General features: G+C 38.2%; 1 protein-coding gene across 1 annotated transcript in view; it reads left to right on the top strand.

Moving 5' to 3' along the window:
• Window positions 1-14,299, top strand: part of Ddx10 (DEAD-box helicase 10) — a 315,103-nt gene that overhangs the window by 38,674 nt on the left and 262,130 nt on the right. The window contains exon 9 of the mRNA XM_004626217.2: window positions 10,789-10,890. Within this exon, the coding sequence (XP_004626274.1) occupies window positions 10,789-10,890 (102 nt within the window). The remainder of the gene's footprint in view (window positions 1-10,788; window positions 10,891-14,299) is intronic.

Here is a 14,299-nt window from a genome sequence, read left to right as displayed (position 1 = left end):
ATATTTATTTATTTATTTTTATTTTATGTATTTGGTATAGGGTCTCATTACGCAGTTCAGACTTGTAGTGATCCTCCCGTTTCAGCCTCCCCACTGCAGGGATTACAGGTTATACCATCATGCCCATTCTTTGTGGCTGCTCAGCGTGCCTGGGGTAAGGCCTATGCAGCATGTGGTACCGGGGATCAAACCCAGGTTCCTGTGCTTGCCTACGCAGGCACTTAGATTGCTGAGCTATCTCCATGGTCCCTTGTTAAATGTATTTGAGTATGAGTGTCAATTTTTTTTTGGTTGCTTCAGATTTTCCTTGGGGACTATTTTTGAACATCACCAAAATATACTTAACTGCTTTTCTTTGAGCGATAAGAGAGTACAATAATAAAAGGCTATTTCAAAATAGCATAAGTTTAGTGTGGTGATGCACACCTGTAATCTCAGCATCCTGAGAGGCTGAGACAGGAGGTATTATGTTACAGTCCAGCCTGAAGAATTTAGAAACTTAGTAAGGCCTCATTTTATTTTATTTTAAGTTTTAAAAAATTTCTTTTTGGCAGAAATGGGGATTGAACTCAGGCCCTTGCGCTTGCTAGGGAAGTGCTTATTCCACTGAATCATCTCCCCGGCCCCTAAGGCCTCATTTTAGCAGTGCAAAGGTCCTGGATTCAAATCCTAGTATGAACTAGATGGTTCAAAAGTAAGTATTTTACTTCATTTAATAGTACTTTTTGAAAGCTTTTTTGATACAGGGTCTTGCTAGGTGGGCCTTGAACTTGCTTTGTATTCTAGGCTGGCATTGAACTTGTGGAGAGCCTCCTGCCTCAGCTTCCTAGTTCTTACTTATTTGAAGGTGTATGTTTCTGGTGAACTTTGTGAGCAGGTATGAACAGAACATCTAGTTCAGTGATATGCCACACAGTCTTTGTCTTTGGTGTTATCTGGGCCAGAGTACCACCTAATAAGCCGAGAAAGACCAGTTCTAGACTTCCTATTTTGCCTGTACCCTGAGATTGCTTTTAGCCCTGTAATTATTTAAGCATTGCGCCAAATATGGTAGACAGCTTCCAAAACAACTTTAAAACATCCCCCTCTTGTAGTCATACTTTTTGTAGGTCCTTGGTAAGAATGGGCCTACAATCTTTGTAAAATCTTTGCAGATAAGAAGGAACCAGGTCGAGGTCATAAAAGACATTGTTGCTTCTGTCTTTCTCTCTCCCTTCCACTGTCATTCACACGCTCTGAGGCAGCTGCAGTCTGATGCAGTCTTTCCAAGAAGCTCCCATGGAAAGGAACTTGGAATATACCTCTGATCAACAGCCAGGGAAGAAATGAAACAACCAACAGTAATATAATATTTGTAATAAGCAGTAGAGGCAATGTGATCAGCTCGCTCCAGCTCTTGGGACCTTCTTGGTGCACTAGAAGCTGACAAAACAGCCAACAGCAGGCATTGGGAAAGGCCAAATGCATGTTTTTTTTTAGAAAGAATAAGAGGAAAAGCTTCCCAATCATTGGAGAGGGATTCATGAGGTGGACACCAGAGATGTTTAAGTCCATTTTTTTAAAAATACAGTTTTTGGTACCAGTGTTCATGACAGAACGCAGGGATGCTTTCCTTCTGGGTGGGAGGCCTTGGATGACTGGAAAGCGTCGCTTCTGCCAAGGCCCCTTCCATTTGTGTAGGATCTGTCCTTTGTCCCTTGCATTCCATTAGGTCCTGATAAAGTTGGTTATTTGGGTCCTCTGGTGTATTAATTCACTTAAGCGCCTTTACTTAGTTAAGGTTAACTACTCAGGGCCTATTCCCTGTTTAACTTTCCCTGTGTCCTTGCTGCAGTAGAACTGGGTTTAGTATAAGTTGTTTTTGTGGATTAAGACAAGTTAACCTTCACAATTTTGGTTTTTTTCCTGACATCTGAAAAAGAATGGAATATGGTTAGAATAGCAGCTTGTTTCTTCCATTTCATAAGGAAGTACATGGTGTCTCCGTGGTCTTAATGTGTTAGGTACATATTTGGTTAATAGTTCATAGGGATAGTTTCTGAGAATTCATTATTGGTGGTTTGTGAAGTAAATTTCATGTTGCTCTTAATAAATGTGTAGTGTGTGTAAGTTGTATATGTATCCACACACACCTGCATTTTGTGTCTTCTTTGGTTTTTACTTTTTTATTTGATACCAGGGTCTCACTATGCAGCTCTGATCCTCCTGTCTCAGCCTCCTTAGAACTGGGATTATAGGTGTGTGCTACCATGCCTGGTTTCCACGGCTGGCATGGCATGCGGTTCCAGGGATTGAACCTGGGTCCTTGTGCTTGCCAGGCAGGCGCTGAGACTGCCGAGCTATCTCTCCAGTCCTGTCTTGTATCTTTGCTTAGGTGAGGTTGGATTTGGTGTCTCACACGCATGTGGATTACTCACATACCATGTACCGGTGTCACTTATGTGTATAAACCAGGCAGACTGGTTCCATTAGTATTTTATTTTCCCTCTATTAAGATTATTAGACATTTGTTATATCAGGAAACTGTCCAAAGGAGGAAATACTTCAGGGTTTTTGCTGCTAGCGGGATTACTGGAAATCTAATATATAGTACTTGAACAAGCAGTGGTAAGCATTAAATTGGGCCTTACTGCCTGGAGATGAAGATGAGGTAGAATAACATTCATGATGATTGTATTTGAAGAGAGAAGACTAATTTAAAAAAAGATTTTAAAGTACCTTTTAATGTGATCATTAATTTTTAGAGAAGTCTATTTTGCTCATTAAAACCAGCTGTATTCTGAATTGATGAATTAAAGAAGTATAGTCAGTAAAAAGAGAAATGTAAAAAATGCTTAGTTTTAGCTGTTCTTGGTGGTGCATACCTGTAATACTAGTGCTTGGCAGGGTAAGGCAGGAGGATTGCTGAGCATCTGAGGCCAGCCTGGACTACGTAGCGAGACTCTGTCTCCAGAAAAATAAGAAATGCATGTTTTTTTCTCTGACAGTTTAAAAGTTGCCCTTAATGGGTTTATAGATAATTAGAAAGTTTTGTGGGCCATGAGACTGAATAATTGAGTTGAATAAAGGCTAAATTAAAATTTGAAACTAATTAAAATCGTGTGTTAGGCTGTAATTAAAACCAGGCTGCCAGATAGTGTTTGCTTTTAGAATTGCAGTATAATACATGAATATAGAAAATGAATTCATTAGCAAAGTAATAAGGTTAGGGGAATCTGGGTTTTAAAAATCTTTTCTGTGATTTAGCTAAATAAAAAATTGAAGGATGATACAGAACATTTTTTCTCTTTTCCACTATTAATTTTATTTTACCTTGTTTTAACCTGCCTAGAAATCTTTGGATCTATAGTGGTTGAGACATTTCCCTTTAGTTTCCTTAACCATCTGGACTGTTTTTAGAAAATAATCTCCTTTTGAGCAGATAGGGCATTAGATAGAAATATAGTATTGTAATTCTGGATCCTGTGGTACATTCTGTACTGAATAGTAATTCTCTTTCAGACTTGCAGGTTTTTTTTTTTTTTATTATTACTCAAAAAAATCAAGCCCTTATTTCTTAGAAACATATGCAGTTGAAAATAGAAAATATTTGGGAAAGATCCGCATGCGCCAGATAGTTCTCATTTGGGGAGGATAGAAAAACTGTGGGTATAGGAAGGGAATTTAAATATAATTATCTTTTTTCCCAGGGCACAGGAAGGTAAGGTAATTTGAGCAGTATTTCAGTTCATTGTTATTTGCCTGGCTACATTTTGTGGCTCTGAGAGATTTTGTAATGAAATTATGTAGCAGAATGTGATTCCACTAGGGGACAGCAGAGGCCAGACTTTAGCATCGTACACTTGCTGGCTGCAGAGTAGATCTTACAGGCAAATACCACGCTGGAAACTGGTTAAAATCCCTAACTTGGTAAGGATTCATGGTTGTGGAAAGTATTGATTCTTTAAGGAATCAATGAGGATTTTAAAGTAGTTTTTATTTGAGTTGTAATTGGAATTACTAGTGAAAAGACAATTTCTATGAGCAGTAACTTAAATTTACTTGACTTTCTGGTACATAATGATTCTGGTGAAATTCCTCATTTAGTTTATGTGTGTAACTGAGATTGTTGAAGCCCTCCGTATCTGTCATCTACTCCTCCAGGAGGAAAGCTGATGCTTCCTTACATGCCATTCTGCCTTTGTGGCTTCTGGGATGGAAAGGCCTAATGAAAGGGCAAGATAGATGCTTTCTTTTGTGCCTCAAAGCAGTGAGAAGTTGGGGTAGAATACAGCCAGTGTTGCTGTGGAGGCAGATTAGTACCTGTCATTTCTGGGGGTCCACCACTTTCCCCCCTTTACTTTCCTACTTTTTACTCAGTAGAACAGGTAGTGATCTTTTCAAGCACAACTTGGATCTTGTCATTCTTCTGATGGCTTTCCAGTTCACTCAGAGTGACAGTGACCCTGAGGCCTGTGCCCTCATCCCCTCCCTACTCCCATAGCTTGTTTTTCTTCCCTAGTTCCCTGGGCTTTGCACCTGTCCTGCTCTTTGTTACGCTCTCAGACATCCTCTTGCCTTAGGGCCTTTGTGTTAGCTGTTTTTCTTACAGTGCTTCCCCCCCCACAAGGGTGCACACAGCTGTTTTTCTTACCCTTTTCCAGCTATTCTTTCTCTCTGTTCATTTTACATTTTCCGCCTTCTACAAAAGCATTTACTTGGCATTTTTTTCCTTCTCTTTCTTTTTACTAGATAATAGGTCTGTAAAAGCAGAAATGTTTGTGTACTGGTGTACCTTAAATACTTTAAAAAGGGGCTGCTATATAGTGAACATTGGAGTTATCAAATCAGACTTGTAAATCACATTTTACCCAATATATTGTCTATTGGTGTGTAGCAAATTGTTCCCTGGCCTAGTGGCTTACAGAAATAAGCCAGTATGTCAGTTTATTTGGGTTGAGAATCCAGGTGTGCTGCAGTGGAGGCCTCAAGGTCTGTCTTATCTCAAAGGTGCTGTGAAGGTGTCACAAGGGTGCTTAAGCCTCAACTCAGAGGCATTTCCAAGCTCCTACACATGGGGGGTTGTTCCATGTCCTCTCTGGCTGTTGGTCTGAGGTAGCTTCCAAGTTTGTTTTACTTCTTAGAAGACTGCATCAGACTGCAGCTGCCTCAGAGCATGTGAATGACAGTGGAAGGGAGAGAGGAAGGTGGAAGCAACGATGTCTTTTATGACCTCGACTTGGTTCCTTCTTATCTGCAAAGATTTTACAAAGATTGTAGGCCCATTCTTGCCAGAGACCTACAAAGGGTAGGAATACAAGAGGGGGACGTTTTAAAGTTGTTTTGGAAGCTGTCTACCATATTTGGCGCAATGCTTAAATAATTACAGGGATAAAAGCAATCTCACCATACAGGTAAAATAGGAAAAAGTCTAGAACTGATCTTTCTTGGCTTATTAGGTGGTACTGTAGCCCAGATAAATGCCAAAGACTAAGACTGTGGCATATCACTTAAGTAGATGGTCTGTTTACACCTGTTCACCAAATTCACCAGAGATACTGTTCAACCTATAGATTAAATAACCCTGGTATGTCCTATTAAAAGCATCTCATAGGTGATGATTCTTGTGCTAGTATATGGCATATTTATGTCTGAGGGGGTCATTAGATTTTTTTTTTTTGCGGAACCGGGGATTGAACTCAGACCCTTGCACTTGCCAGGGAAGCACTTATTCCACTGAGACATCTCCCCGGCCTCTTAGAATTTTTATGAAGAAATTTGACAATATTTTAAAAATACAGCATCTTCTCTGCCTCTGGATGGATTGTGGCTTAGCTTTGAAAACTCGATAAATATTTGAGTGAATAAATGAATGGATTTATTTTGCCAATAGAGTAACTGTGAAAGTTTTTTTTAATCAGGAAATGCCTTTGTAGAGATTTTCAGGTAAAATACGTCTAAGATTATTTAGTAAGTACCAGGCCTGGATTTATGTTCTGTTCTTTCTGATTCATTTTTACTAGAATACCTTAATCGAGGTGTTTTTTTAAAATAAATTCTAGCGATTGCTGCTCCCATTCAGAGGTTCTAAAATGCATGAAAGCCAGATGTACACTTGGAGATAGAAACTAGATATTTATTTAAATTGGCTGCCATTTGTGGTTATGAAAATCAACTAAAATACATATATTTTACTTCCTTTGCATTATGAGGGGCAGGTATCTCATAGTTGTTCAGATACTGTCTTTGAAGTTAGGATATTTAGGTTTGCATTAGACTTTGTTGCCTGATGATTGTGTGCCTTTGGACCAGCTTTTAACTTCTAAGTTTGTTTCTTCTATAAAATGAAGTTAATCATAACTATCTCTCAGTTTTCTGAATGTATACTTGTAGGTGGTAGTAGTGCTACTTTTATTTTTGTTAGGAGTCTATTAAAATTTAATGTAGCTATAAGAAAATTCTTTCCTGAGAACAGTTGATAAGAGATCAGTGATAGTCAACTTTCTCATTGCTAGACACAATACTGACATCTATTTTAAAAATTTATTTTAGGTTGGGGAGATGGCTCAGTGGAATAAGCGCTTCCCTAGCAAGTGCAAGGGACTGAGTTCGATTCCCAGTTCTGCAAAAAAAAAAAAAAAAAAAAAAATTATTTTAAAGACAAAGGAACAAAAAGAAAACAAAAACAAAGAAAAATAATACAACACAAAAATAATAAAAAAATGCAGAATTTCAAAACAAGATGATAGGAAATTAACAATGGTTGTTGTATTACATATTGTTATCTTCAGAGTACTTGCTCAGAGTACCAGGTATAGCTATTGATTAAACAATTAAACATTAACTGTGCCTTTCAATAAGCCAATAGAAATTAGTAGTACAATTAGCTATCTTGAGTATATGTGCATATATATATATATATATATATATTTCCCTTCTTTCTTTTCTCCTTTCCACATCACTATTGTTCTTTGCTTTTGAGCAGTGTCTTTCCCTTTCACAATATCTATTATAACTTTCAGATTTATTTACTCTTTCAGGTTCTTACACTAACTACCCACATCTTGACAAGGAGAGTTTTAACTTGGCTTACGATTTCTGGTAGAGTCAGTCTGCAGCTGGCCGGCTCCACGGCATCATGGTGCAAGAGCATGGGGAGCAGAGGTGCTTGTTCAGGGCAGCTGGTAGCAGAGGAGAGGAGTGCCAGAATGGGAGGGGCAGGGGCGTGCATAGGACCCAAGGCCACACCTCCACAATCCGCCCAGAAACATCTAACTGTGCACCCCCGTCCCAAGATTCCATGCTTGTCATGATAGTATCTGTTATGTTATTTCTGAGGTTGTAGGCAGCAGATGATGTTCACTTTCTCCCAGGATATTTGCAGTCTTGTCTTTTTCTCTTTTAAATACAGTAGAGAATCTTTAGACATTCTTTAAATCAGAGATACCCTTATTCCTGGAATAATGAGTTTGCTTTGTACCACAATGTGAGGGAGAAACAGGTCAGTTTGGCTGGGATTTCTTAGAGCTGTCTTTCTGCAACTTTCTATACTACACATTCTTACTCATAATTCACTTACAGGCTGCAGTGTTTTCCCATAGTGATATGAAGTCCTGGGGATGGTTCCTACAAGTAAAGCTAAGCTGTAGGAATAATAAAAGGAGACCTAAGACGGGGAAAAGTCAAAGACTATGGAATAGCAAAATATATCCAACAAATGTCTCCTTTTCTTTATCTCTTGATGAAACTTGTATTGTGAACAATGTCTAGTATATTAATAATCATGATAGTAGAATTTTAGGAGACCTAGATTTAAGTGTATGTATGAGTAAGAACATGTAGTACAGAAAAGTTTTAACAGAGACTCAACCAAAATGGAGTGGTATGTTCAGAATCCGAATTGAAGTAAAAAGGTTATTCTCTTCTTGTTTTTGAGATAGGGTATCACTGTGTAGTTCAGCCTGACCTTGGGCATATTAGGTACCCTGGGTGGCCTGAAGTTTATGACAGTCCCCCTTTCCTCAGCGTCCTGAGTGCTGGGATCACAGATGTGTGCTACCATGCCCAGAAAGATTATTAACTCCTGAGTCAAAGCAGATTATTGCCACAACAGCAAGGTTGTTCTCTTCTTTTGGTCATAGTGTTTTTTTTATTTTTATTTTTTTGTATTTTTAGGGAGGGGTCTACAGGGTGTTCAGGGTCTCACTACTAGATTGGACTCATAGTGATCTGCCTGTTTACAGCCTCCCAAGAACTGGGATTACAGGCGCCCAAAAGTGCCACCACACCCAGTCTCAAGTGCCCTCTCAGTGCACCCTGGAGGCGGGGCCGGCACAGCAGTGGTCATAGTTTTATAAAGATTATTTTAATGGAAAATTGCCATGTGTGTCTAAGCCAAGGGTTTTGATCACTTACTTTAGCTAAGAAATACTAGTGAACTGCAGTGTATGGAGGTGAGCTTCTTGATATCTGTTAAATAATCATGATCCATCACTTTAAAATCCTTGTTTCTGGAAGTAATCTTGGTATACTGTAATTGAGACAAGCAGTGGATTAGAAATTGTAAAGTCTTGTAACTGTCCCACTAATTTGTTTTGAGCCTCAGTTTCATTGTTATGTTTATCTTTTTTTTTTTTTTTTCCTCTCTAAAATAAAAAAAAGTTTTAAAGTCTTTCATAGGAGCTGGGTGTGATGGTGCACACCTGTAATCCCCAGCACTTAAAGCTTCTTCTTCTTCTTTTTTTTTTTTTTTCTTTTAGAGACAGTCAGCTGTACAATTCAGACTGGCCTTGAGCTCACTTTGTAGCGCACACTGTTCTCAGTTCACAAAGATCCTCCTGCCTCAGCCTCCCAAGTGCTGAGATATACAAGTGTGCACTACCATGCCCAGCAGAGTGCTTTTATTGAAATAAAACTCACTGAAATTTTTTTGGTATCAGCATATGGGAGAAAATTCCAAATGGGAGAAAGTTTGCATTTTATGTTGTCTTGGGAGAAAAGACGTATATAGTAAAATAGGTAAAATGGCTAGCCGTGATTGTAAGATAGCTGTGAAGTTGGATTTGATTTTGGTCATCGTTTTCTGCTTTCCTTTCAGAATTTACTTCTGACTGTCACTATTATAGTCTGTCAGAACCATGTATAGTTGTTTCTATATATTTTATTAGCTATAGTTTTAAATAGTTCAGGTATGGCCTTTTTGTGACTAATGATACTCATTTTTCTATATTCTCTGGAAGCATGACCAGATAGATAAGATAAAGATGACTAGCCTTATTATTGTTATATTATTTTTATTTTTTCCGATACTGGGGATCAAACCCAGGGAAGCACCATGCCACAGAGCTATCTCGCTGGCCCCTACTGTGCTCCTTTTTGATTTATTTTAATTCACATTTTTTTCTGTGTCTCTACAAACAAGGATATTCATACATTTTTTTGGTGTTAGATTATAGTTTTATCTTTTGTGTAGAAGTTGAGTTTTACAATGAGCGTATAATGCAAAATTACCATTTAGTCATCTAAATAAGGTATAATACCATCTCTCATTAAGTTGTTAAAGGCAATTTCCCCCTCAGTATTAATAGTAAAGTTATACTGCATCCAAAGTCCTCTAAAAATAAGCTCTAATATACCTCCTGCCCATTTTTTTTTTTTTTAATTTTGGCTTTAGCCTTCCTCATTTTTTAGTTCTCTCTTTAGCCTTGTAGCTTTTGTTTTCTTCTTAGCTGGCCATGCCCTTCTCTTGTGGAGCAGCATAACCTTTTCTGTCTTATCTTTAGGACCTACCTAAAATTCCATCGGCTCTTACAGGTTTTTCCTTTGGCAAGCATAGAGTAGTCTCTCTCAGTTCTGTGTTGGTGTGCATTTAAGGCCCATGGCTGTCCTTTGGCACTGACTTACCATTTTGTAAATGCTATTCTGAATCGTTTGCTTGTGTGATTTCTTTTCTAGTTAACTGTTAGGATTAATGAGGACAGGAATTTTCATCTTTTGTTTCTTTGTGTTTTTTAGTTTGTGACTAATGATAGTCACAAATAGTCAATGAGAGTGAATAATGATACTCAAAAAGTATTTTTTTCAGTAAATAGTTTATCATTTGGTTAGTTGTAAACATGTTGCCGACGACGCCTGTGGGTTCTTTTCAAGGGAGCTCTGATCCTTACTTTGAGCACTGCTTCCTGGCTTCAGTCACATCTCTCAGCCTGCTGGTAGAAATCCTTCACCCCACTGCTGCAGACCTTCTAGCTTCTACAGCTGACCTTTGGGCCTTCCTACAGGTCAGATTCTTGATACAGACTTGCATGAGCCCTTGATCAGGGCTCTCGGTCTCCACTGGGACTCATGGCATGCAGTGCCGTGGGCGCTAGATCTTCAGCTGATATGTGAAGGACTTTCCTTGGGACCAGGCCCTCAGCTGGATTCTTTGGGTTTCTAGTGTGTGGACAGATCTCCTGCACTGTTTTGCATTTGACTATTTGCGTGAATATTATAAAATAATCCTATAAATTATGTGTCCTATGTTAAATCTTTTCCCTTGTTAACCCCGACTATGACAGTTGGTTTCTTTCCTGTGTACCAGCTCCTCTACTGGGCTATAGCCTTACAGACACTAGAAAGTAAAAGGAGTATTAGAATTATGATGAGACCTAAGTGTGTTTTTTTTTTTCTTGTCACAGAAAACTATAAACTGGTATCCCAAATATTTATTAATTAGAAGAACTGAGTTCTATATTACCTTATTGTAGTGTTAAAATGTAAAGTGTAGATTGCACAGATGTGTTAGATTTTTGATTTATTTTTTTCTAGGTACAAGGAGGATGGTGAAGCTTTATTAATTTTACTTCCATCAGAAGAGCAAGGGATGGTACAGCAGCTTTTCCAGAAGAAAGTGCCTGTGAAGCAAATCAAGTAAGAGCTACTGGTTTTAATGTTATTGTCAGGAAAGTGAAGATCTGAATTCATACTCTTTATGGCCTACAATTATTTTGTCTTTCCTCCTAATCCATTCAGCTGCCTGGTTTAAGACATATTTCACCCCCCCGCCCCCTTTTTTCTTTTAAAGGAACTTTAGGTTTCATAGCAAATTGGCAGTTACTTATGTCACCTCCCCCTAGTATCAACATCCCGAGAAAGACTGGTGTGTTTCTCACACTGACACATTACTGTCACCCAGAGTCCATAATTTACATGAAGATTTTCTTGTTGATTTATTAGGTTTGTACAGATGTGTAGTGATGTGTGTCTACTCTTGCAGTATCATATGCAGCGTACTTATTGCCTTAACAGTTCTCTGTGCTCTGCATATTCATCCAGCAAAAATTGGTCATCTTACTGTCTATAGTTTTGGCTTTTTCAGAATGTTGTATAGTTGGAATCCTATAACCTTTTCAGCTTGGCTTTTTTCAGTTCACTTAGTAATACATATTTAAGGTTATTCCTTGCTTTGTTTTTCATGGCTTAAGAGTTCATGTCTTTTTTTGTGCTGAGGAGTGTGTTGTCTAGAAGTGATAGTTTATCCATTCACTTATTATGGGACCTGTTGAAGTTTGGCAACTGTGAGTAAGCAGTCATACACATGTTTCTGTGTGGTCATTTAGCTCCTTTAATTAACTATCGAAACATGATAGCTGGACTCTTCGGTAAGATATGCAATGTGTCCCAGAGAATATGGCCTAACCAGAAAATAATCAGCCTTGACAAGTAAAGGTCAATAATGGCAGCCCTAGTCAACATAGCCTTGCCTTAACTTCTGCCATCATTGTCTTGCTTGGTGGCTGCTCTATAAAGTAGGTAAGGCTGGCTGATTAGAGTTGGCATTTTTGATCTCTGGTTTTCAAGGCTGATTATTTTCCAGGGGAACAGAGTATTTAGATTTGTAAGAAAACTTGCCATTAAAGGAGAGCTGTATCATTTTGTATTCCCATTAGCAATGTATGAGAATTGCTGTTGATTGAAATGTCAACGTTTGTGGTTGTCAGTATTTTGGATTTTGACCATTGCAGTGTATGTGTAGTGCTATTACATTGTTATAGTTCCCTGGTGATGCAGATGTGGAGTTTCTTTTCTTGAACTTATTTGCCATCTGTTTCTTTTTGAGAGAGAGGTATTAAGGCCTTGGCCCATTTATAAGTTGGATTGTGTGGAGAATTTGTTGTTTTGTTTCTTTTTGTGTGTGTGTTTCTGGGAATGGAACCCAGTGAAGTGCTCTATCACTGAGGTACACTGCAACCTTATGTGTTAGTTTAAGAGTTCTTTATGTTTTTGGATAGAAGTCCTTTATCAGTTTAAAAACAATTTTATTGATACCTTTTTAAAAAATATTTGGTATAGGGTCTTGCTATGCAGCTTGGACTCACAGCGATCCTCCTGTTTTCAGCCTTCCTAGCGCTGGGATTACAGGCATGGATACCATGTCTGGTCTCAGTGGCCAGCTCAGTGTGTCTGGGATTGGGGCCAGCAGGGCATGGTGCCAGGGATTGAACCCTGGTCCCTGTGCTTGCCTAAGCATGTGCTTAGTCCCCTGAGCTATCTCTTTGGCCCCACTGATACATTCTTAATATACATAATCACATTCATCATAGGGCATTTGTACTTGTACATAATGTATCTTAATTATTTTTTCCCCATTCCCCACCTTTATTTCAATCTTTCTTCCTCTTCCCCTTTACAAAACTTTATTTCTATTATTTTCATTATTTTTTAAACAATCCTATTCCCTCATTTCCTTTCCTCCTCTTCCATCCCTTGTTCTACTTTCCATTTGAGCATTTTCTTCCTATATCCTAATATCTGTTATTCATTTCAGTCCTTATTTACCCTTTGGGTTTCTCACATAAGAGAAACAATATGATATATAAATATATGTGTCTGATTTGTTTCACTTATATTCTCAAAGTACATCCATTCACTTACAAATGTCTGAAGCTTATTCTTCTTCATGGAAGTGTAGTATTGTATATAAAAACTATGTTTTATTTGTCCTTTCATCTGTTGATGGGTATATGGACTGTTTCCAAGATTTAGGTATTACAAACTGTGCTGCTAAAAAAAAAAAAAAAAATCACTGGTGTTTATATAACACTGTCGTATGATGCTTTTAACTCTTTCAGGAAGGTATGTAGAAGGGGATTAGTTGGGTCAAATAGGACCTCTGGTGTTAGGTTTTTGAAGAATCCCCGAATTTACACATCCACAAATAGTGGAGAAGGATTCTTTTTTCTCCATAAGTGTGTTAGCATTTGTTATTGGTTGATTTGTATTGATAGCTATTTTTTCTAGAGTGAGATGGAGTCTCAGTGTTGTTTTAATTTGTATTTCTCAAGTGGCCAGTGATTTTGAACATTTTTTCATATACAATTTGTTATTTTTTATTTATTTATTTATTTATTTATTTATTTATTTATTTGTGTGTGTGTGTGTGTGTGTGTGGCCAGCTCAGCCCACCAGGGGCGGGGCTGGCCGGCATGTGGTGCTGGGGATTGAACCGCGGTCCCTGTGCTTTGCTAAGCTTGTTCTAAGTAGGGGCTTTAGACCACTGAGCCATCTCACCAGCCCTGATTTGTTATTTTTACTTCTTTATTTGAAATGTGTCCTGTTAAATTTATTTATTTATTTTATTTATTTTTTAATTTTTTAATATATTTATTTAGTGTGTGTGTGTGTGTGTGTGTGTGTGTGTGTGTGTGTGTGTGTGGCCAGCTCAGCCCACCAGGGGGCGGGGCTGGCTGGCATGTGGTGCTGGGGGATTGAACCGTGGTCCCTATGCTTTGCTGAGCTTGTTCTAAGTAGGTGCCTTAGACCACTGAGCCATCTCACCAGCCCTGTCCTGTTAAATTTAGATGCTTATTTTTGGATTGTGTCTTTAAATTGGAGGGAGAGAGCTATCTTTTGAGTTCTTTATATATTCTGGATATTAGTCCTTTGAGGAATAGCTCATAAAATTTTTTCCCATTTTGTGGGTTCTCTTCACTCTGTTGGTTTCTTTTGCTATGCAGAGGCTTTATAATATGACATAATTACAGTTGTTGATTCTTTGTGATAGTTGATAGTCTTTGCCTATACCTATATTGTCAAGAGTTTTACCTATTATGTCTTGCAGAAGGTTGTTTCCTTTAATATATATATTTAGATATTTGACCCATTTTGATTGTAGTTTAGTGCATAGTGAGAGACATGGTTCTAAGTTTAATCTCTGGCATGTGGAAAGCCAGTTTCCTCAACACCATTTATTAAAGAGGCTATCTTTTTTCCAGTAAAAAGGTTTGGTCCCTTTGTCAAAGATAAGGTAAATGAGTGAGTTTGTAGTTGTTTCTGCCTC

Source organism: Octodon degus, unplaced genomic scaffold (assembly GCF_000260255.1).
Source record: "Octodon degus isolate 3935 unplaced genomic scaffold, OctDeg1.0 scaffold00012, whole genome shotgun sequence".
NCBI lineage: Eukaryota > Metazoa > Chordata > Mammalia > Rodentia > Octodontidae > Octodon > Octodon degus.
This window is presented reverse-complemented; position numbering and strand designations above follow the sequence as displayed.